Consider the following 21,938-nt stretch of genomic DNA (forward strand, 5'->3'; position numbering starts at 1 on the left):
GCGTCGTTTTAACCTGGCACCGCTATTAGGCAGAGGGGAGGAGAATCCATGGTTTCGCCGGTGAAGTCGGAGGAGAAAGTTTGTCCTAGCCGCCTAGGGCTAAGGAAGAAACGAGAGGAAGTCGTTACACGATCACATCATATTTAGGAGTATCTCTTTGACATATTACTTTTCTTGCTTCGTGATGCATTCCTTCTTGTTACAATACTTCCTTTCTAGGAAACTTCACTGCTTTGTTTCCTGAGACTGAGAACATTTCTTTCATATCCGGCGCGTGAAGCTCAGAAAACAAAATGCACAACTCACCCCGTAGAGAAAGACAAGGTCCACTTTAAGGCCGCTAATGGCAAACAACAACTCAGTAAGGCGCGCCTACGCGTCTGATTGTATAATACTACCACTGATCGATTCCGCGCAACCAAAACCGCCCAAACCATACACATTTCCTGGTCTGCCGACGCGGGAAACAAACCGAAGAGTTGACCAAGAAGCCAACCGATAGGAACCCTAAACTTAGTTCATTCATGCAGAGGACCATTTCAATCTCAACCAATGTAACAACACAATGCATGCACCGGCTGGATCTACACCATGGATCACTTAACCTCTCGACAAAGTCAAAGGGTCCGGGCATCATCTTTAAATAGCTAGCCACGCCCTCCGTCACTAATCACTCCACAGCAGTTACTCACGCTCATCTGGAGAACCCTTCAGCCGACGACATCCACTCATCTGCAGGCTCCTCGATCCGGTTCATCGTAGAAAGGAAGCGGCCATGGATGTCGACTTGGCGAGCTGCAGCGGGAGCGAGGCGCTGTTCAAGTTCGCGGTGTTCGTCCTGGTGCAGGCGCTGGTGTACCTCATCCTGTCCCAGTCCTCCGACGTGTTCTCCGGCGCCAGGAGCCTCGGCAGCTTCCGTCGCCCGGCGAGGTCTGTCAGCCTCCGCCGCATGGTCACGCAGCTGCTCACGGAGATGCCGGCGGGCGGCGAGCCGTCGTCTCCGGCCGCCAGGCAGCGGGACGGGGGATCCGACGGTGCCGGCGTGGACGTTGACCTGGAGATGGAGCTTATGTTGATTGGTTGCTCCTTTTCATCGTGAACTTTTTTACTTGGTGTGGGATTCTTTTTTTCTTTAGGGGTGGTGTGGGATTCTTAGAATGTAATCTCTAGGACTAGATGGCCACTTCTCACGGCCTCCCGCGAGACATGTTATTATCTACCATTACAAGTGGTTTTCCTACAGTCTCTTTAGCGCCACTTCTCACGGCCTTTCTTAGTTCTAACCGAATGAAGATATGGAAAGAAGTATAGAAATCACAAATCACCACCAACATCCACTTCGATGAAGCCATATATCCCCATGAAGTACTCCCTCCGCCCCGAATTAGTTGTCTTAAATTTCTCTAAACACGAATGTATCTGACATATTTTAGTATTAGATACATCCGTATGTTGACAAACTGAAGACAACTAATATGTACACGGAGAACGCCGGCACCACCGTCATTCCCACAGCCTCCCTCCACCAGCTAGCGGTGTCCGAGGTGATACCGTCGAGCAAGATGAAGGCTCGGGTAGTGTAGGCTTAAGGGTAAGCGCTGCAGTGGCGGAAGTATACAATGTAGTGGCAACGAAGACAGGTAGCGGTGCAACCATGGTCGCGTTGACACACATCACTAGGCCAGCCGCAGAGTCGGAGCTCCCCTGTTGCACATGCAGGCTAACGGCCAACGCGAGCATGCACGCAAGGAGTCAAACGGGTAGATATGCTCTCGCAAGCAGATGTCATCCACTCTTCTCAAGTGACGCTAGTAGAGATGTGAGCGCGGCGCTGTATGGGGCGAGGAGACCGCGAGCCATGGCCTCCATGCCGTCGTTCACCGGTTCATCTAAGTTCAGATAGCATAGGAGGAGAAGTGGATTTCGAAGGAGGAGGCCGTGTCGCGGCAATGCTTTGCTCCGCCGGAGAATGGGAAGGAGCTTTAGGTGTCGATTCCATTACTCGCATCCCTTGCTAATTCCTTTGTCATGGATATAGATGGAAGGGCGACGGAGCGCCTAGACATGCATTGGGGCTCGAGGAGACCTCTGACTGCGGGAACGACGACGATGCTGGTGGTGGCATGAACTGGACACCTACTCTGGGAAAAGAGATAGTGTCAACGTCCTAAACAGTGGCCAAAACCGTCTAACATTTGTCATGCCAGCTTCAAAACCACTCAAGGGGATGTTTTATACGGTTTTATGAATTTCAGGATAAAATTATAGCAAAATTGCGTTTAGGAGATTTCAGAGTGATTTGTATACTTCTTTCTTCTGACATGCGTCGGGCTCTATATATATGGCTCATGCCATGTTCAGAGCATGACCCAATTATTGCCCATGCCAAAAATTTCAAAGCCCATGCAAAAAGAAGGCTCATCGATCCCAAACCTAGCCATATGGCCATGCTGCACGTGCTGGCCCGCGGGCACGAAATTTCAGCCCAACACATGCCTGACACAACACACAATTAAAAGGGCCTTACCCGCCCTTCCCGCCCACCACGGGACAAGGCCGACCCCGAAAGCCAGGCCTTAATGTCGGGCATGGCACGCCCCTTTTTATTGCTGGCCAACACGGAACAACACAACCTGGTGCGGCCCGTCCGACACTCATATATTTTTTCCTTTTTCTTAAAATTTAAGATTTTTCTACATTTTTCTCTTTATTTTTTAGATATTTTGTATTTTTTCTAAAATTTTAGGTTTTTCCTAAAAACAAAAGGGCCGAAAGGCCGACAAGTAACGCGGGCCGATCCGCAGCCGTGCCAGGCCAGACCGGCCTGTATAACTGGCGTGCCGGGCCGATTCCCGTGCCGTGCCAGGCCCTTTTACAGCGGTTGCCGACCGGGCCCATGTGGCCAGGTTTCCATCTAAAAAAATATAGAACTGAACTGTTCCCCGCACCCACTTCCATCGCTGTCACCCACGACACGAGCTTCTCCTCCTTCCTCAACTCCGCTCTCGCCAGCTTTCCCCTTCCAAAAAAAACCGAGTTTGAAAGTCGGTAAGCTGCGCCGCCCCTCGAATCTCGCCGCCATGGCCGCCGGCTCCGCGCCGCTGCTGCTCGCCCTGGCGCTCGCCTTCGCCGCCTCCCTGGCCGCCGCGGGGGACACCAACCGCGTCTACGACCCGTGCACCGACACCAAGATCCAGCGCGGGGACGGATTCACCTTCGGCCTCGCCTTCGCCGCCAACGGCGCCTTCTACTCCGGCTCCACCCAGCTCTCCCCCTGCGACCGCCGCCTCACCCAGCTCTCGCAGCTCTCCCTCTTCCGCCCCAAGGTCGACGAGATCTCCCTCCTCACCGTCAACACCACCACCGGCTTCAGCCCCGTAAGCGCGATCTTTCCCTTCCCCGCGCCTTCTTCCATGCTTTGGCTCTCTGCATTTTCTTGGAGTAACTTGGATTTGCTAGATCCTTCCTGCGCCCTACGTGCTTGTGGAAATGCGGGAGTAGGTGGGGGTCGGTTGGGGTTGTTGCCAATGCTGCTGTGGTGCGCCAGCACCTTCTGTTTTGGCCTGTGCTGGATGCAATTAGCGTTGGTTGGTATGATCCGTGTTCTTTCTGTACAATTCATTGATCTAGTTGCAGGCTTGCAGCCATAGGGTGACGATGCTGCTCGGCTGGTTTGCCTGTACGCAAGATCATCTTCCTAACTCTGCATTGTGACAAAGGGAAAGGTTGAAACTAACAAGGACCAATGCCTTCGCAATGTGTCAGCATGTTGGGGGATTGGAAAATAGTTGTCACGTGAGGGAAGTTGAGATAATCCAACAATTTTCCTCTATGAACAATGGTAGGGTTAGCACTGTATGTGTTCTTTTTTGGTGCTCGAATAGTAGCCTTATATGGGAACATATAAGGTGAAAGCCCAATTGTGGTAATTTTTTTTTGGAAATAATGTTAGAGCCTCAAGCACCAAGTCAACATGAATTCGTGAAAGGTTCTAACATTTGAGGCGGTAATTCTTATTTCATCAAACATCTCTGAAATTTCAAGTTCAAATACCATTTGTGTTGAAAGAAAAGAAATGAGAAACCTCTGTCATCTTCCAAGCTAGTATAACATGAAAAAGAATATGAATGGATGAAGTCACTTTCACCAGCAAATTATTCTCTCCCAACGCAACCTGAATTTGAACTTGAAACTCCAAGAAGATGTTTGGCGAATGAAGGAATGCCTCCTGTAAAAGGGAAACTTTTCATGTTGAATCGTTGCTTAAACAGAAAAACAAACACTCACCGAATACATTGCCATGGTAATTGATACCATTGGTGAACACAAAAACATGTGCATCTGTGATATGAAACCTAAATCTCATTGTTGTGAACTTCAGCGACACCACACTGCACTGATGAATTCTTTTTTTATATCTGACTGCATTTACATTTTAGAGACAACATGGTTATTGCCTTAAGGAGACATCATTATGAGAGTTTTGAAGGACTATTTTGTGATTTATTGGCCAATCATCCATCTAGAATGCTAGAAACGAACCATCATTTATATTGTGTTGAATATCCCCTCTTAACTTCCTGCCTCCTGAACTCAAACAAAGAAAAAGGTTTGCTATTTTATACAAGTTATACCGACAGATAACTAGGTATATCAAAGAGCAAGGGTCCTGGCTGGCTTGGTGCTAACATGTTGCTATGTGTATGGTTGCTGTGATAGTTTGGTATGGTTAAATTTGGTCATGAACCAGACATGTGCCAGTATTATCTTGTTGGTTTCCAGCAGTGGGAAACTCGACTTGTCGAGGGAAGGGAAGGAGGGTGTCAAGTGTCAAATTGACAAAGGTTTCTGGATGATGCAATCTGGCCAGTTCTTATTAATTTATGATTACCGAGTTTTCTTTGTTTGGGCATTACTGCTGTCTTTTTTAGTGTCAAGAACTTGGCCAGGTGATATTTGTGCCTCTTAACCCTATCAACTGAAAATGGAGCCTGTGTGTTTCGGTAAACCATGGTGGAACCTGTAGTAGCATTTTGTTAATTCACTGTCCATAAAAGTATCACACTCCATCAGCCACCTCTTTAGCAGCTATGGAATATGGTAGCCCATTATCCTCTCAATCATAGTATTATTTTCATGACTGTTTCACCATCTGTGGATATTGAACTTTCAGGACTAGCACATTCGTTGTTTAGTTTCCTTCTCAACTATGACTATCCCCCAAATTCTGAAAACTCCAGGGTAGTTGGTATTGGTTGAGACTTGATCATCTCCTGCTGCAACAGATGAAGAAGCATAGTTTGTCCCAACTTACAATAGGGCAGTAATAACTCTGAGAAATGCTGCTCTTTTTTACCTGTGTGATAACCTGAATTTATATAGTGTCATGGCTGACTAGTTCTCACTAGATAGTGTTCAGTCATTTTTGTCGCGTGTATACAAATTTGTATGACCAAAGCTCTTTGCATTTTGTAGGCCTCAGCTGGTGGGTACATGGTAGCATTTGCTGGTAGGAAGTATGCAGCCAGATCTCAACCAGTCTTTGTCTCCAATTCCTCAGTTACAGTGTCCAGCTTCACCCTGGTATGGCAGTGGGACCACAGATGTACTGTTGTTGCCATCATCTATACACTTTTAACCAAGCGAATTCTGAATGTTGCCGCTCTATGTTGATGCATTTCTAGGTTCTTGAATTCAACAAAGGCAAGCTTCAGAACCTGCACTGGAAGAAGGACGGGTGTGGTGCCTGCACAGGGAAGCCAAACTTCATCTGCCTCGGCAAGCAAACCTGCGCCATCAGAACAAACATCTGCAAGAGCAATAACCAGGGATCCATGGACTGCAGCATCGGCATCCAGCTGGCCTTCTCGGGCACAGACAAGCACGAGTCGGTCCTCAACTCGTGGTACGAGGTGTCGAACCTGCAGCAGTACTCGCTCTACGGGCTGTACTCGAACGTGAAGGGGTCCCTGAGCGGCCAGTTCAACAAGTTCTTCTAGGCTCCTGGAAGGCTGGAATGACCGTTTGTCCATAGCACTCTCCTGCCACTGCCTGTCGCTGTACTCAAGGGGAGCCCTAGGTTTGCCTGCCCGTCCAGCTGATTGTACGCAAACTGATCTAGCTCGTGTGGAAAATCAAAGCTCATCGATATGCATGCATGTACCTATTGCGAGTCATTTTATGCTGAGTATATTATTTGTATTACTCTTTGCATTGAACTTCAAATCATGTGACGGATCGATCGTTCGCTGTCGATGGCGTCGTGTGCCGTACTGAAGAAACATCGTCATGCCCGATCAGAATGCGCGTTGATATCAACAGCTCGTGCATCTTTGTATATTTTTTGCTCACCTGGGTACGACTATTTCTTGATGATACAGAAAAATTGGTCTGCTGGGTTGTTTATGTCTCTATTTCAGGGTAGTTCACGTCCTGAATACTACTAGGTCGCAGGTCCACTCTTTTATTTTAATTTTCCCAGCAGAGGGAGGCGAATGAGGTGAGGAATCCAAGAGAGGGAAGGGGAGCTGTATGTCTTGTCTCCCTTGTGGTAGCAGGCGGACCGGGCAAAACTCTGTCGACAAATTTGGAGCATCCTGAAAGGGGGATCCTAAGCTGTTGACCTGAATATTCTTGTTCCAAACGTCCATTACCATTACCATGTGCAGCGTGCAGGAAGCAGTCGTTACCTCCAGCTGTTTGTTTCATGGAAAATGCACACGCAGAATTGGCAAGGCTGTTCGGACGTTAGCTGATGCATCGCAGTCATGCGGACAGCACCGGCCTGATAAGAAACAGGCAGGAGATAGCTACGTTTCCTTTGGCTTCTTTGCCAAATGGCGATGCGACCATACCGCACCAATAAAGAAACCACCTCCAGCTAAAGAACTCTTTTTTTGTTGTCGCGAAAACAGAAAAACTGCAAGTAAAGAACTCTTGTGACATGGAAAAAGATGTGCCTAGCGCGCGCACAGCTCACTAAAGCTCTAAGGGGGTTTCAACTTTGTGTTGTGTTGTGTCATCCATCCAAAAGAAGCACAGGGTAAGTTTTCGAATGCACTATGAGTATGAGAGGACAGTGTTAAGGGACATGTGCAGCACTAGAGTCTCTCATCAAACCTTTTGCAACAGCTGAGTTGTGACCTGAGAGAGCACCTGAAGATAACTACTGCTGCGGTTATGGAACAAGCGGTAAAAGCTGTCTGAACTATGTGAGCCCAATCTCTTGATCTTGCCAGAATCTGAGTGTGCTCTGCACTGCATTGGCAAATCATTTTTTCTAGTGCCAAAGAAAAAATATACAGGTTGCAAAGGACAACATGGCTAGCGGAGGGGTGCTGAAAGTTAAATAAACAGGGAGAGGATAAGGTGGTGAATGGTGATGTCAGGCAGGGAAAGAATGAGTGGTGGCCACTCATCATCAGGGCAGCACCACTGTTAAAAACATTTTCAGTGCAGCATGGGGAAAGATGGTTTCACTAAGAGCTGAGCAGAGCTGGAGTTCCAATAAGAGTTTGTTTGTTTGTGCTGTGTTTCTTTTATGGTTGCTGACTGCATGGTTGAACTAACTGGTGCAAGTGGCTGGATTAATCTGTGTTTTTTTACAGTATGGCAGAAGTTCTCTTGTTTTGATGATCAAATGGGATTTGACTAGTAGCCCATTTGGTTCTTTTATTAAGTACAGGGCACATGATGCTTGACACAACATGTTAGGGATGGGTCCTTGGAATATTTTTAAGGGTGTGGACAACACACTCTTGGTTTTCTCTTGTGTGTGTGGTTGAACTATTAAAATTACTCGAGTAGAAAGTGACTTTCAGAATTAAGACAAAAAATAATCATAGTGGGAAATGGATGGAGTATTTCCACTGAAATTTGCAGCTAATTTATCAGGAAAGGACGGGCCGTGGGTTTGGGTTGACCAATTTTCCGGTCGTGGAACCACACTCCAAATCCAGAAAATGATCCTACTACATGTTGTTTTATCAGGAAATACTTGCATTAGATGTTTCTTCTGAACATTCCCACGCATCAAATTTCCATTTACTGAAGAGAGAAATGTTCCTTCGACTTGCATATGTGCAAAACATGTGTTCAAGTTGATAGAATCGTGAATAATATCACTCAGCTTCATTATTTTGTATGGGTCTCTAACTAAGTCCAGGATCTCCAAGTGTACACATTGAATATGAGTTCCATAAAATGGGCATAGTTGTTGTTAACTCTGATTCTTAGTGTTAGTTTTCCCCGCTTTAACAATCCACAAGTTGCTAATTGTTTTTGCGGGGATTCACAAGTTGCTAATTAACTACATTACATCCAATGCGATCCTTGAGGAGAAGACAACTGCTCTATAGTTTTCAAATGCAGCAACTAAGCACCGTTCTTTCATTCTAAATCCTATATATTTTGCTAGAATGACAGGAAGAAACAAAATAATTAGTGCCAAAGTACACAAGTCAAAATTTGAGCCTTGTTCCATTGTGCATTATTTATGATGCCCTAAAAGTACATCTGGACCATTGATCATTAGTTGAACTGCACAAAGATATATGTAGTTTCCAATGAAGATCGCACTTCATTAGACCTTAACCTAGTGTGACCTAGCAGGAGTTCTATAGAGACCAAAAGCAGATAAGATGCACGCAACTTGCGTTATGTAAAACCACCACCACTAATGGTGGTCATCAAAAGAAAGCTAACACGAACAGGATTCTGTTCCAAAGGTTGCTGATACTGAATCTCTTCAGTTAAAAGGATTCTGTCACATTCGCAAAACAAAAAAAGGATTCTGTCTGCTAGCTTTTCCACTATACCATGCAAGTGTTGTTAAGTTTTGTCTGATCAAAAGAAGGCACTAAATATGGGGCTTGGCGTATTTGAAGCCATGAAGTGCATGGTTTCTTTTGGTCCTTTATGTACTGATAAAGTGGCAAGTGCTCAGCGCAGAAGGTGTTTATCTGAGGAGTGCTTCTATTATCATATTGAGGAGTGCTTCTATTATCATATAGAAAAAGGCTGCATACAATTCAAAGTACTAATGTGGTGGCTACTAATGGTTTGATGACACTAGGAGTTTGTACTATCTCGTGGAATTTTAAGTTGTTCTTATCCAGACAAATGGGTGCGACTTGATGTCAGTCATCATTTTATAGTGACCCTTTATTATCACAACGGTCAAGAAAATCCAAAATATACATTATCTATTTCCCTTGGTGTTGATGAATAATGGTGGATCGATCTTTTATAAATCTATAATGTTGAAGGAGGGGGAGGGTGGTGCCCGAAGGGAACTAGCCAGCGGATAAACATACACAGTGATTTTACCCAGGTTCAGGCCTTGGGATGGGCAAAAATCCTACGTCTCTTTATTGATGATCGTGACGATTACAAGGAGTATATTTTCAAGTTTATTATCTCTGAGCTAGACCTTCTGCCTCTCTCCTCTGGGGCCTCCTCTTATATGCGGCCAAAGGCAGTTCGTTAGGGATACTCTCCGGTTAGATCGGATACAGTTAGACAATCTTACAGTTAAGAGGAACATATCTCCCTTAACCGCATAAGGGCAACTCTAACTGATCCCCTAAAATTTAAAGGAGGATCCGGCCATGAACCTGTGGTTGGATGGTTAGAGGGACGGTGATATCCCCAGCCCACCAGGGTTCAAGTCCTGATGCTTGCATTATTTCTGAATTTATTTTAAAATTGCCGGCTAGGCGCTTTCAGCGGGAGGAGACGTTCATGTCGACGACGAGGCGCCTACAGTGACTTCGTAAATCTCAGGATGATATGCCGGCTCAGTCTCTCGAAGCTGCTCATAGAGGTAGGGTATGTGTGTGTGTTCATAGGGGTGAGTGTATACGCGTATGTATGAGCGCTTGCGTCTGTACCGTGTTAAAGAAAAGGAGGATCCAGCCGAGTAAAGTTAGAGGAGTAAATTTTTCCTCCTCTTAGTTGGGCGCACCTAGCCGATCCCCTAAACTCTAGTGGAGTAAAAAAACATTGTATAGATTTTGTGTGCTAGCCGCATGAACTTCAAACAATTCACAATATATATCATAAAATATTAAAATTAAAACATGCATAACACAACCGTCATCACATATAGTTTCATCATCGCAATTTTCAAATAAAAATATACATAGTTCATCCAAAGGGCATCACTTCAAACACAAATGTTTGATCCAAAATCACCACAAACATAACATGTATATGTTGTGGATTGAACCAATCAATGGCATGCATGAACTCAAATGAGGTGGTCGCCGAAGAAAACATCATATCCACAACTTCATCTTCATTGGCCTCCTCCTCTTCTTCGGCCACCTCCTCAAGTTCCATGTCTTCGGCCACCTACTCTTCTGCGGCCGCCTCCGAATGATGCCACATTGAGTCAAAGTTGAGCTTATCAAGCCCCATTGTTGCCGAGGACTCCAAAGATGGTAAGAATTTGGTTGTGTTCATCTCCGCACTACGAGAACAAAACAACCAAACTACGTCAACCATTGCCTACCAACAATCATCATCGACCGAAATGTTGAAGATGTTTTTATTTACCTTGTTGGCATTTCATCGAGCACTTGGCGGCCGCGACCTTTCTTGCCACCTGCCGTCGCCAGACGCGCCGAAGCAGTGCCCGTAGGTGTCGCCGGAGACGCTGCACGAGGCGCCAGCCGAGGACGAGGCATTCCAACTTCCGATACATAGTTACCATGGAATGAAATTCTTCAAAACTAGAAAATTCTCCATTAAGAATAAACTATTTCACTAATTTATCAATTACTACATTTTCCTCCAAAAATATTGAACACTTAACATATTTTAGCTAAGATTATTTTGAGGATCAGGACCATGACCAATGGACTCTCGCGCACGTTCATCTACTCGTTTTGCACTGACTTGACGTGCGATCCGACTCCTTGAGCAGTATGCAAGTATAGTGTTATTTACTAATGGGGCCGGCCGCTTGATTAGCTGTCTGTTAGACTACCCACAGTGGAAGTAACATAGGTGATAACATCACATATATCTAGATAAAATAGATGATGTGACAAGCAATAAATGAAGAAAGAGAGGCATGTGGTAACATAGCTAGTTACTACTAGTATGAGTAACATCACACATATCAAAGCAAGATGAGTCTATGACCTAATAAATGAAGTGTTGTATGTTACCACACATATGTTACTTCCCACTATAGAGGTAGTAACATAGAGTAGTAACATGGGCATGTTACTACTCTATGTTACTACCCATTATGGCTAGTCTTAAGCATGAACAGGCAGCGTATAGATTGCCGTACTAGATGTTCCTAGCCTCCGAGGAATGATGGTTGGGAATACAACGTTCATTAATTGCCCATCTACGTGAAAAATCGTGTGGAAAGTTGTTCGTTTTATTACTATAAACCATGGGAAATAGTAGAGGTAAAACCAGCGGCGGAGACCTTCGTGGGTTCAATGATTGTGTACCAGTACTCGAGCGTGAGATCATTACATAAATGTTCAGATCTGTAGTACTTGATGGTACAAATAAAGGTGGAAATATTACATTTACAGTCCAGCTTGTGTATGCATGATCTTGGAGTAACTCTGGCAGAGTTGTCGTGTCGGCAACCTTCATAACAGATATGGAGGGTGCTTCATAATGTTTTGGATGCTGCACAGGCTATACGTGAACACATTTTTTTTTCTTTCTATTTTCTGCTTTCTACCCTATTTACAATAATTTAGACCAATCAATTCAATAATTTAACAAATATTATTACAAACCATTAATCCGAATACATCAAATAGTTCAACTAACAAATAATTTAAATGCAACAATTAATCGATCAAATAATTTGTTCAAGTAAAAATAAATAAATTTTAGAAAAATAAGTGCACTGCCTCCCAACTAGCTACCAATGATGCTCAACGATATCCTTCTTCAGTTAATGATGGGAGATCCAGCTTTTAATCTTTCGGTACGCCTCAAGAAATGCTTGAATGCGGCCTATATAACTGTGAGGCCTGACAATTGTGTCAATATCTTCATAATCAATGGCATGGCATATCCTTATTGTCGTGGAATTGTCACGGCAGATGTCCTCAAGCTAGGACTTAGTCGTGGAGCCATCGCCGCTAGGAAGCTTGGAGGGGTTAACGGGACAAGGAACACGAGAGTTTATACTGGTTCGGCCCCTTACGGTGAAGTTAAAAGCCTACGTCCAGTTGAGGTGGTATTGATTAGGGTTTCGATGACCAGGGAGCTTAACTGCTATGTCCGGCTCTCGATGAGATCTTTCTTGTTCCTAAACCGCCGCCGGGTCGTCCCTTTATATAGAGAGGTTGACGCCCAGCAGCTCTCAGAGTCCCGGCCGGCTCATAAGAGTGTCCGGCTCGGACTCTCAACTATTCTTGCCTTATACTACAAGTTCTATCTTTAAAGGCAGTTGTGACTACGGGCCTTAAGCCGTCACCGGGTCTTAAGCCCATCTTTGGCCCACCGTCTTCAAGCTTGGCGCCGGGCTTTAGGCGATGACCCTTATGAGTAACCCGGCCCCACCGGGCGGGTGACTCTAAGGTTTATATCCTCAACATTAGGCCCCAGATTGATTTGAGCCGGCTCATGTCAATCTTCAATCCTTTCGACAGAAAATCTCCGGCTTACAATTGTGTGAAGGCCATAACCCGGCGTGACGTCATCCTCTGGACTCCGGGTAATCCGCCGTGACGTCATCTTCCATTAAGTCCATTTTTTATTCCACCAGATCCGCAACGGATCTTATCTTTACTGCCATCCCGAAAATCGAGGCGCCTCTCAGGCGAGATAACCGCGCCGTGGCCTCCTCGTTTCTCGCGCCCACTTATGAGTCTGGCCTTATAAATAGCCCGACCCTCGGGTCTTTCTCATTCTCCCCCTTCTGTCGTCTCCTTCCTCTCGCTGCTCCGTTCTGCTCGAGCTCCGCCGCCGCCGCCGCAACAGAGCTCTGCATCCTCGTCGTCCTTGGCCGCTGCATCACCCTGAACCGTCCAGAGAACCGCGGCGAACCCCTGCATCCGTAAGTTCCTTCCTCCTCGTAGGATAGATCTACATTAAGCTCCTGCTGTTCTTCCCGTTCTTCGCCGTCGCCCACGAGTTCCTGGTAGTTTTCATTTTTACTGCCTCTTCTTGATCTTAAGACAGTATAGAACCAACACGGCGGCTGTTTATCACCCATTTCAAATGCAAATAGATCCCTTTTCACTGCATAAAGGCTCCGTTCGAGCCCAAGAACTTCCTTTGCATCTGTTTTTAGGTCTAGAAACTTTCCTTTTTGCCGACCGTTTTGATCCAAATTATTTACCGCAACGTGTGAAACCTGTTTTCACCACACTTAGTAAAAAACTGCACCCGTTAAGCCATGGCGGTTTACATTTCCGGTTTAAAGAAACCACGCACCGTAGAACCTTCCGGCTCAAAGGAGGCCATGTGCCATAAAACTTTCCGGCTTATCTGTGACAAGGTCGTAGACAATCGAATTACTCTTAATACCTCCGGCGGCTTAGATAACCCGATGCACCTAGATATATGTCATTAGTCCCCTCCATAAGCCGCCACTTTAACATTGAACTGTAAATTTCCTCCGGCTTATAATTAAACCGGGCGTGTTTCCTTTTATCATAGGCTTCCGACTTTCACCATGCCTCCCAAAGCTCCCAAAACTCCCATCACTTGTAATTGGATGAGGTCCAACGTCACCGACGAGACCTTAGCGGACTTTGTGAAGTCGGGTTACCTGCCCAAGAAGGACGTCATGTCCTACCGTGCCCCTGACCCATCAGAGGAGAGACCACAGCCAAGGGACGGGGAGGCTTCGCACCGCCCGGCTCAAAGTTTTTTAGAGACGTGCTGAATTTCTTTGACCTGCGGCCACAAGACATAGGACCCAATTCTGTGTCCAATATATGCAACTTCCAAGTGTTCTGCGAAGTCTACCTTGGAGAGGAGCCCAGCCTGCTGCTCTTCAGAGAGCTCTTCTGCCTGAACCGTCAGAACGAGTGCGCCAACGGGCCAAGCTTGGAACTTGGCGGCATCTCTATTCAGCGACGGAGAGACTGCCTTTTCCCTTACGCCGAGCCGCCAAGTCACCCAAAGGACTGGAACCAGACGTGGTTCTACTGCCAAGACACGTCGCCGGCTGACGAGAGCCCGCTGCCCGGCTTTCGACCTTCACGTCTGGAACCAACTCATCCTCTGTCTAACAAGTTAACTCAAGCGGAGTGCCAACCTCTGCTCCCCACCATCAACAAGATCAAGGCTCTCCTGGGCAATGGTCTCAACGGAATTGATCTGGTCCGGGTCTGGATCTCGTGGCGGATGAGCCCCTTGAGCCGCCGCCCCGGCTTAATGTGTGAATACACAGGCCGGAAAGATGACCCCCTGCGACACAGCCGCAATGATCTTCCTGAAGACGTTGCTGAAGACATGACCAAGGCCCTTTTAAATGAGAGCTTGGCAGACTGCGGGAGGACCGGGCTAGCCCCCTTCTGCAAGACCAACCCGGCCCCAGCGGTAAGCCGCTGATCTGAACATCTTATCTTCTTCTGTAGATATCTTTCACCTGAATTTTTAAGAAATCATCATTGTATTTTTCAGGCTGATGGCAAATTCTGGAAGGTCAAATATGACCATGAGGCGGCCAAGAAGGCCAGGAAGGCTAAGAAAGCCGCCAAGAGAGCCGCTTCCCGCAAGAAGGGAAGTAGGCCTACTGCTTTAGAGCTGCTGCAACTGAGCGACAGCTCCGAGTCAGAGGTAACCCCTGAACCTATAATCTCTTGTTGTATTTATTGTTTATTTCTGTCCACCTTATCAATACTGTTCATCAACAGGATGACACCGGAGCAAGTAACCCGGTGGTTGAAGAGGTAATGATACTTTCCTCCGACTCGGAGCCCTTGCCAAGGCTGAAAGTCCGAAGGGTAACCCGGAAAGTAAGATTTTCTCATCCTTTAGCTTATCAAGATCCTCAATTTCTTTTGAAGCAACAGACTCATGAGAGCCGGCGGCACACCCGGACCAACAAGGACGCTGACCTCTCCTCCGGCTTACCCGACGCATCGAGGAAACGTCGAACCGAGGTTCTCTCCAACTTGTACCCTTTTCATCCTTTGGCGGGTGTTATACGTCAACCGCTCAACTCTTCTGATTCAAACTATCAGGAAACCTCACCCTCCTCTGGTGACTCGATGCAATCAAGCCTTCCGGCCTTCAAGACCGTACCCGGGTAATAATGGTCATCTCTTGTTGTGCTCATCTTTGCTCATACCTTTGTACTAACCTTTTTTGTCCTTTCAGTGCCCAGGCAAAGCTCACCAAGAGGGCGAAGAAGACCAAGCCGGTCGAAGAGCCGGACTTGCCTGAACCGGAGGTAGCAGCTCAAGAACCGCCAGCTGCCTCCGCTCCCGAAGCCACCGCTCCAACCGACAAGGCAACTGCAGAAGCTTCTGCTAACCCGGAGACCTCCAGGTCGGCTCAGCCGGTCAATGACCCGGACGTGGTAATCATCCGGACGGAGTTTGTTGAGCCGGGGAGACCTACTGTATTGGCCAAGTGCTCCGCCAAGGAGGAGTTTTACAGCACCGCCGGGTTAATCTGGACCTCACCAACTACGCCAATCTGAACATCGGAGAGATCGTCTCCGGCTATGTCAGCCAAGTGCACAAGAGCCGGGATGCAGAGATCGGCATGGTGAACCAGATTCAGCAGAAGTCTGAGGTACTACTCTTCTTTCTTCTTGCTTACTGCATAGTTATCCTGTTATTCTTACCATACTCTAGCCCCCAAGTCTACAACTTATGATAGAATATGTTGTAGACTTAAGTTCCGGCTTACTCGCTTGAACCGGCAATTTGTTAATAGAAACGTTCGATATGCATTAGCCCCCAAGTGCCAAGTGTCTTTGCTTGGAAAGTGCTTGGGACTTTAAAATTGCATAATAACTGTTCATCCTATAACCCGGAAATTATGCAGGCTGCTTGCAAGAAGTTTGAAGCTGACATCTCCGATCTGAAACCCGGCTGAGGACACAAGAAACTGAGACCCGGAAGGCCAATGCCAAATTCGTGTCCAGTATTGCTGCGCAAGAAAAGCTGAAGACGGACTTTGATGCTGAACGGAAAGCTTGGGCCGAAGAGAAGGCTACTCTGGTGAACCGGGCCGAACAGGCGGAGAAGGCTCTGACAGAGAAGACCGCCGAACTCTCCGGCTTAAAACGCCAAGTGTCCCAGATGGCTGCCGCAATCTTCGGTAAGTCATTCCACCGGCTTTCGTCCAGTTTAAAAAATTTATGTCTCATAACCCATCATTGCCGGCGGCTTATCTTACTCTGTTACATAGGTCCCAGAAGCGCCAACCTCAACCAAAGCGTGGTGACCAAGTTGAAGGCCGTGTACACCCTGGTGGAGCAACTCTACACCGGGTCACAGCGCGCCTTGGCCGTGGTGGCCCTATCCAATGAGGTGCCGACCCATCTGGCGGAAGTTCTTCGCCGGCTTGCCGTTCTTCCCCAACGTGTCCAAGAGCTGCGGCGGGCCTCTGCAAGAGCCGGAGCTATCGCCGCTCTGAGCCGGGCCAAGGCGTTCCTTCCAGAGTTAGACCCGGCGGACATTGCCCTCGGCTATCCCAGTTTGAAGGAAGACGGCACACCCTTCGACCAAAGGGACTTTGCAGCCTGCGTGAAGATCGTGCGCCCGGTGGCCACCCTCATTGGAAACGACACAGATCTGACCAAGTACCAGCCGGGTTACAATGCAGAAAATCAGAGGATCCCCACTCCGCGTTATGAAGCTATCAGCCTAGTCCCGCCAGCTCGTAAGCACACCTTCGCCCCGGAGATTGACCCGACTGGGTTAATTGACGAGGAAGCTCAATTTGAAGCTCTGAGCGGCATTGACTGGAAGTCGTCAACTTTCCAGGTCTTGGGAACAGCCAGAGGAGAGGAGAGGGATGAGCCAGAGACTTCAACTCAGCAAGCATCGTAACTCTGCAGGCGGCTTATTAAACAATGCTTCACCCTTTTGGACTCGATGAGTCTTGTAATAGAGTAGGACCAACACTTTAACTTTGCCGTGCCATCGTGCACGCGTTGAATGCTGAAGTTCATTGAAGTTGTCTCCTTTATATTTCCCCGGGTCATAATCGATCATTCATTTTCCTTAAGCTCAAATAGTTGCCTTTACCTATCCTGCATAGAAGGACAAATCACAAGTCTCTAGGCAGCTTACCGCACTGAGAATCATAGTTTTAGATATATAACCCGGAATATGAATCAAAAAAGACTGGTCCTCAATTATGTCCTTAATATAGCCGTAATAACACACTTATCGGCCTGCAAGCACACTTCCGGCTTAAATAACCCGGGTAATAAGGTTGGTACCTCAATTCCGGTTTACCAGTCTTAATAACACCGATTATATTCGACTAGCACTATAAATCAAGGTTAAGCCAGCAAAGTGAGACCCGCCGTGCACACCTGAAATAATCAGAAGAACTCACTGTAAATCCGAAGAACTTAGGGGCTTCCGGTTCAAATATGACCAGAAACCCGTCCCAAAGAGGTTATGCTAGGATTCGAATGCGATCATATAGCCCCCAGTGGGTGTGGCGATGCCAATCAAGAGGGTACCGACAACTATGTTCTCTTTGGTTCGAATACGACCCATGTTTGAACAGGAAGCCCCCAAATGACCTTAAGAATTGTTTAACGACGCTGATTCGAATACGATCCACGTCGGTTCCCAAAGGGGTTAAACTATGATTCAAATATGATCAAAGAAAACTCCCCAATGATCTCGGCACTTTGCCAATCAAATGGGTATCGACAGCTATGTTCTCTTTGGTTCGAATACGACCTATGTTTGAACAGGAAGCCTCCAAATGACTATATTGTGTATGGCTAGATTCGAATACGATCATAAGCCGGATCCACCTCCAAGTTACCACGTGATCTTGTAATGGAAACAACACATTTACCTTTGGAGGAGAAAAAAGGACAGAGGTCCTGCTTTATTGCTTATCATAATATATACATGACTTATGGAAATATGTACATTACGGGAGCCAGCGGCTCAAGTGTAATAAGGCCGAAGCTGAGCTAAGTTCCACGGCCGACGGGTCTCCTCCTCCGACTTACGTGAATCTTTATGCTCCCGAACGTCGATAAGGTAGTATGACCCGTTGTGCAAGTTCTTGCTGACCACAAAGGGTCCTTCCCAAGGCGGGGATAGCTTGTGTGTATCTGTCTGATCCTGGATGAGCCGGAGCACCAGGTCACCTTCCTGGAAGACCCGGGATTTAACCCGGCGACTGTGGTAACGGCGCAGATCTTGTTGGTAAATCGCTGAGCGAGCTGCTGCCATATCACGCTGTTCATCCAACAAGTCAAGAGCATCTTAGCGCGCCTGTTCATTATCCGCCTCAACATAAGCCGCCACTCGAGGCGAGTCATGACGGATGTCACTGGGGAGGACTGCTTCCGCTCCATAAACCATGAAGAAAGGCGTGAAACCCGTAGACCTGTTAGGAGTAGTATTGATGCTCCACAACACGGAAGGTAACTCCTCCACCCAACAACCCGGCGTCCGTTGCGAAGGGACCAAAAGCCGGGGTTTGATGCCTTTCAGAATCTCCTGATTAGCCCTCTCAGCTTGACCATTGGATTGAGGGTGAGCCACTGATGAAACATCAAGTCGAATATGCTCTCGTTGACAAAACTCCTCCATGGCACCTTTGGATAAATTGGTACCATTGTCAGTTATAATGCTGTGTGGAAAGCCAAAGCGAAAGATCACCTTTTTCATAAACTGAACTGCCGTGGCTGCATCACACTTGCTAACTGGCTCTGCTTCAACCCACTTGGTAAACTTGTCAACTGCCACCAAGAGGTGGGTCTTCTTATCCTTGGACCTTTTAAAAGGCCCAACCATATCAAGCCCCCAGACCGCAAAGGGCCAAGTAATTGGGATCATCCTCAGCTCCTGAGCCGGCACATGAGCCCGTCGCGAGAACCTTTGGCAACCATCACATTTACTGACCAAGTCCTCCGCATCAGCATGAGCCGTCAGCCAATAAAAACCATGACGAAAAGCCTTGGCCACAAGCGACTTTGAGCCGGTGTGATGGCCACAATCCCCTTCATGAATCTCACGCAAGATCTCTTGACCTTCCGCAGGGGAGACACAACGCTGGAACGCTCCCGTAACACTGCGGCGATGCAACTCAACATTGATAACAACCATTGATTTAGACCGCCGGGTTATTTGTCTGGCCAAAGTTTCATCCTCAGGCAAATCTCCCCGGGTCATGTAAGCCAGATAGGGCATTGTCCAGTCCGGTATGATGTGGAGAGCCGCCACCAGTCGTGCCTCCGGGTCAGGGACGACCAAGTCTTCCTCTGTAGGCAACTTAACAGAAGGGTTATGCAGGACGTCCAGGAAAATATTAGGCGGCACCGGCTTTTGCTGAGAGCCCAGCCGGCTTAAAGCATCAGCCGCCTCATTCTTCCTGCGATCGATGTGCTCCACTTGGTAACCCTGAAAGTGCCCAGCAATGGCCTCAACTTCGCGGCGATAAGCCGCCATGAGAGGGTCCTTGGAGTCCCACTTTCCTGATACTTGTTGAGCCACCAAGTCTGAGTCGCCGAAGCACCTTACCCGGCTCAAGCTCATCTCCTTAGCCATCCGAAGACCGTGGAGCAAGGCCTCGTACTCAGCTGCATTATTGGTACAAGGAAACATCAATTGTAGCACATAATGGAACTTGTCACCCTTAGGGGAAGCCAATACGACTCCAGCCCCCGAGCCCTCCAACTGCCTGGACCCATCAAAGTGAATAGTCCAATATGTGTTATCCGGCTTTTGTTCGGGCACTTGTAGCTCTGTCCAATCATTGATGAAATCCACCAAAGCCTGAGATTTAACAGCAGTGCGTGGCACATACTTCAGACCATGAGGTCCGAGCTCTATAGCCCATTTAGCCACTCTCCCTGTGGCCTCCCTGTTCTGAATGATATCTCCAAGGGGGGCAGAACTGACCACAGTGATGGGGTGACCCTAGAAATAATGCTTAAGCTTCCGACTTGCCATGAACACACCATAAACAAGTTTCTGCCAATGCGGATACCGCTGCTTGGACTCGATGAGTACTTTGCTGACATAATAAACTAGCCTCTGTACCGGATGCTCCTTACCCTCTTCCTTGCGCTCCACCACCACGGCCACACTGACGGCTCGGGTGTTAGCAGCCACATACAGCAATAAAGGCTCCTTGTCAACCGGAGCAGCAAGGACTGGGGGCTCGGCCAGCTGTCTCTTCAAATCCTAAAAAGCAGTATTAGCTGCATCATTCCAGACAAAGTCATCAGTTTTCTTCATCAACTGATATAATGGCATGGCCTTCTCCCCCCAAACGGCTTATAAAACGGCTTAAAGCAGCGATACGACCCGCCAGGCGCTGGACGTCGTTTATACACGCCGGCTTAGCCAGGGAGGTGATGGCCTTGATCTTCTCTGGGTTAGCTTCAATGCCTCTGTTAGAAACCAAGAAACCCAAGAGCTTGCCTGCAGGAACACCAAAAACACATTTGGCCGGGTTAAGCATCATCTTGTAGACCCGGAGATTATCAAAGGTTTCCCTCAGATCATCTATCAAGGTTTCCTCCTTCCTGGATTTAACCACAATATCATCCACATAAGCATGAACATTGCGCCCAATCTGGTTATGAAGACAGTTCTGCATGCAGCGCTGATAAGTCACCTGCGCACTCTTGAGTCCAAAGGGCATAGACACATAGCAGAAGGCTCCAAAGGGAGTGATGAACGCCGTCTTCTCCTGGTCCTTAACTGCCATTTTAATCTGATGATATCCAGAATAAGCATCCAAGAAACTTAGGCGCTCACAACCCGCCGTAGCATCAATGATTTGATCAATACGGGGAAGGGCGAAAGGATCAGCCGGACACGCCTTGTTCAAGTCCGTGTAGTCCACACACATCCGCCAGGTGCCGTTCTTCTTGAGTACGAGCACCGGGTTAGCTAACCATTCTGGGTGAAAGACTTCAACAATAAACCCGGCCGCCAAGAGCCGGGCCACCTCTTCACCAATAGCTTTCCGCCTCTCTTCATTAAACCGCCGAAGGAATTGCCTGACCGGCTTAAATTTCGGATCAACATTGAGAGTGTGCTCAGCGAGTTCTCTAGGTACACCTGGCATGTCAGACGGCTTCCATGCAAAAATGTCCCTATTCTCACGGATGAACTCGATGAGCGCGCTTTCCTATTTTGGATCCAGATTGGCACTGATGCTAAACTGCTGAGATGAATCTCCTGGAACGAAATCAACAAGTTTAGTCTCATCAGCCGACTTAAATTTCATTGCCGGCTCATGCTCCGTAGTCGGCTTTTTCAGAGAGGTCATATCTGTTGGGTCAACATTGTCCTTGTAGAACTTCAACTCCTCTGTTGCACAAACAAATTCTGCATAAGCCGCATCGCCTTCCTCACACTCCAAAGCCACCTTCCGGCTGCCGTGAACCGTAATGGTCCCATTGCGACCCGTCATCTTGAGCTGTAAATACACGTAACACGACCGTGCCATGAACTTGGCGTAAGCCGGCCGCCCAAATATGGCATGATACGGACTTCTTATCTTAATCACCTCAAAGGTCAATTTTTCCACCCTGTAGTTGTACTCGTCGCCGAAGGCCACTTCGAACTCGATTTTGCCAACTGGATAAGCCGATTTACCAGGCACCACACCGTGGAAAATAGTGTTTGACTGGCTGAGGTCCTTATCAATCAACCCCATACGACGGAAAGTCTCATAATAGAGGATGTTAATACTGCTGCCTCCATCCATAAGCACCTTAGTGAACTTATATCCTCCCACTTGAGGAGCCACCACCAAGGCCAAATGACCCG

The 21,938-nt window shown here is 47.4% G+C and overlaps 2 protein-coding genes across 2 annotated transcripts; both read left to right on the top strand.

The window, feature by feature from the left end:
- The first annotated feature begins 686 nt into the window (after positions 1–686).
- On the top strand, positions 687–1,403 carry LOC120964086 (uncharacterized). The gene has a single exon (XM_040388539.3). The coding sequence runs from the start codon at positions 776–778 to the stop codon at positions 1,097–1,099; it is 324 nt and encodes a 107-aa protein (XP_040244473.1). The 5' UTR covers positions 687–775; the 3' UTR covers positions 1,100–1,403.
- A 1,550-nt stretch (positions 1,404–2,953) lies between these two features.
- On the top strand, positions 2,954–6,204 carry LOC109783793 (uncharacterized). The gene is made up of 3 exons (XM_020342392.4): positions 2,954–3,377; positions 5,476–5,583; positions 5,685–6,204. The coding sequence occupies exons 1-3, from the start codon at positions 3,081–3,083 to the stop codon at positions 5,997–5,999; spliced, it is 720 nt and encodes a 239-aa protein (XP_020197981.1). The 5' UTR covers positions 2,954–3,080; the 3' UTR covers positions 6,000–6,204.
- The last annotated feature ends 15,734 nt before the right edge of the window (positions 6,205–21,938 follow it).

This window comes from Aegilops tauschii, chromosome 5, assembly GCF_002575655.3.
Source record: "Aegilops tauschii subsp. strangulata cultivar AL8/78 chromosome 5, Aet v6.0, whole genome shotgun sequence".
Classification (NCBI taxonomy): Eukaryota; Viridiplantae; Streptophyta; class Magnoliopsida; order Poales; family Poaceae; genus Aegilops; species Aegilops tauschii.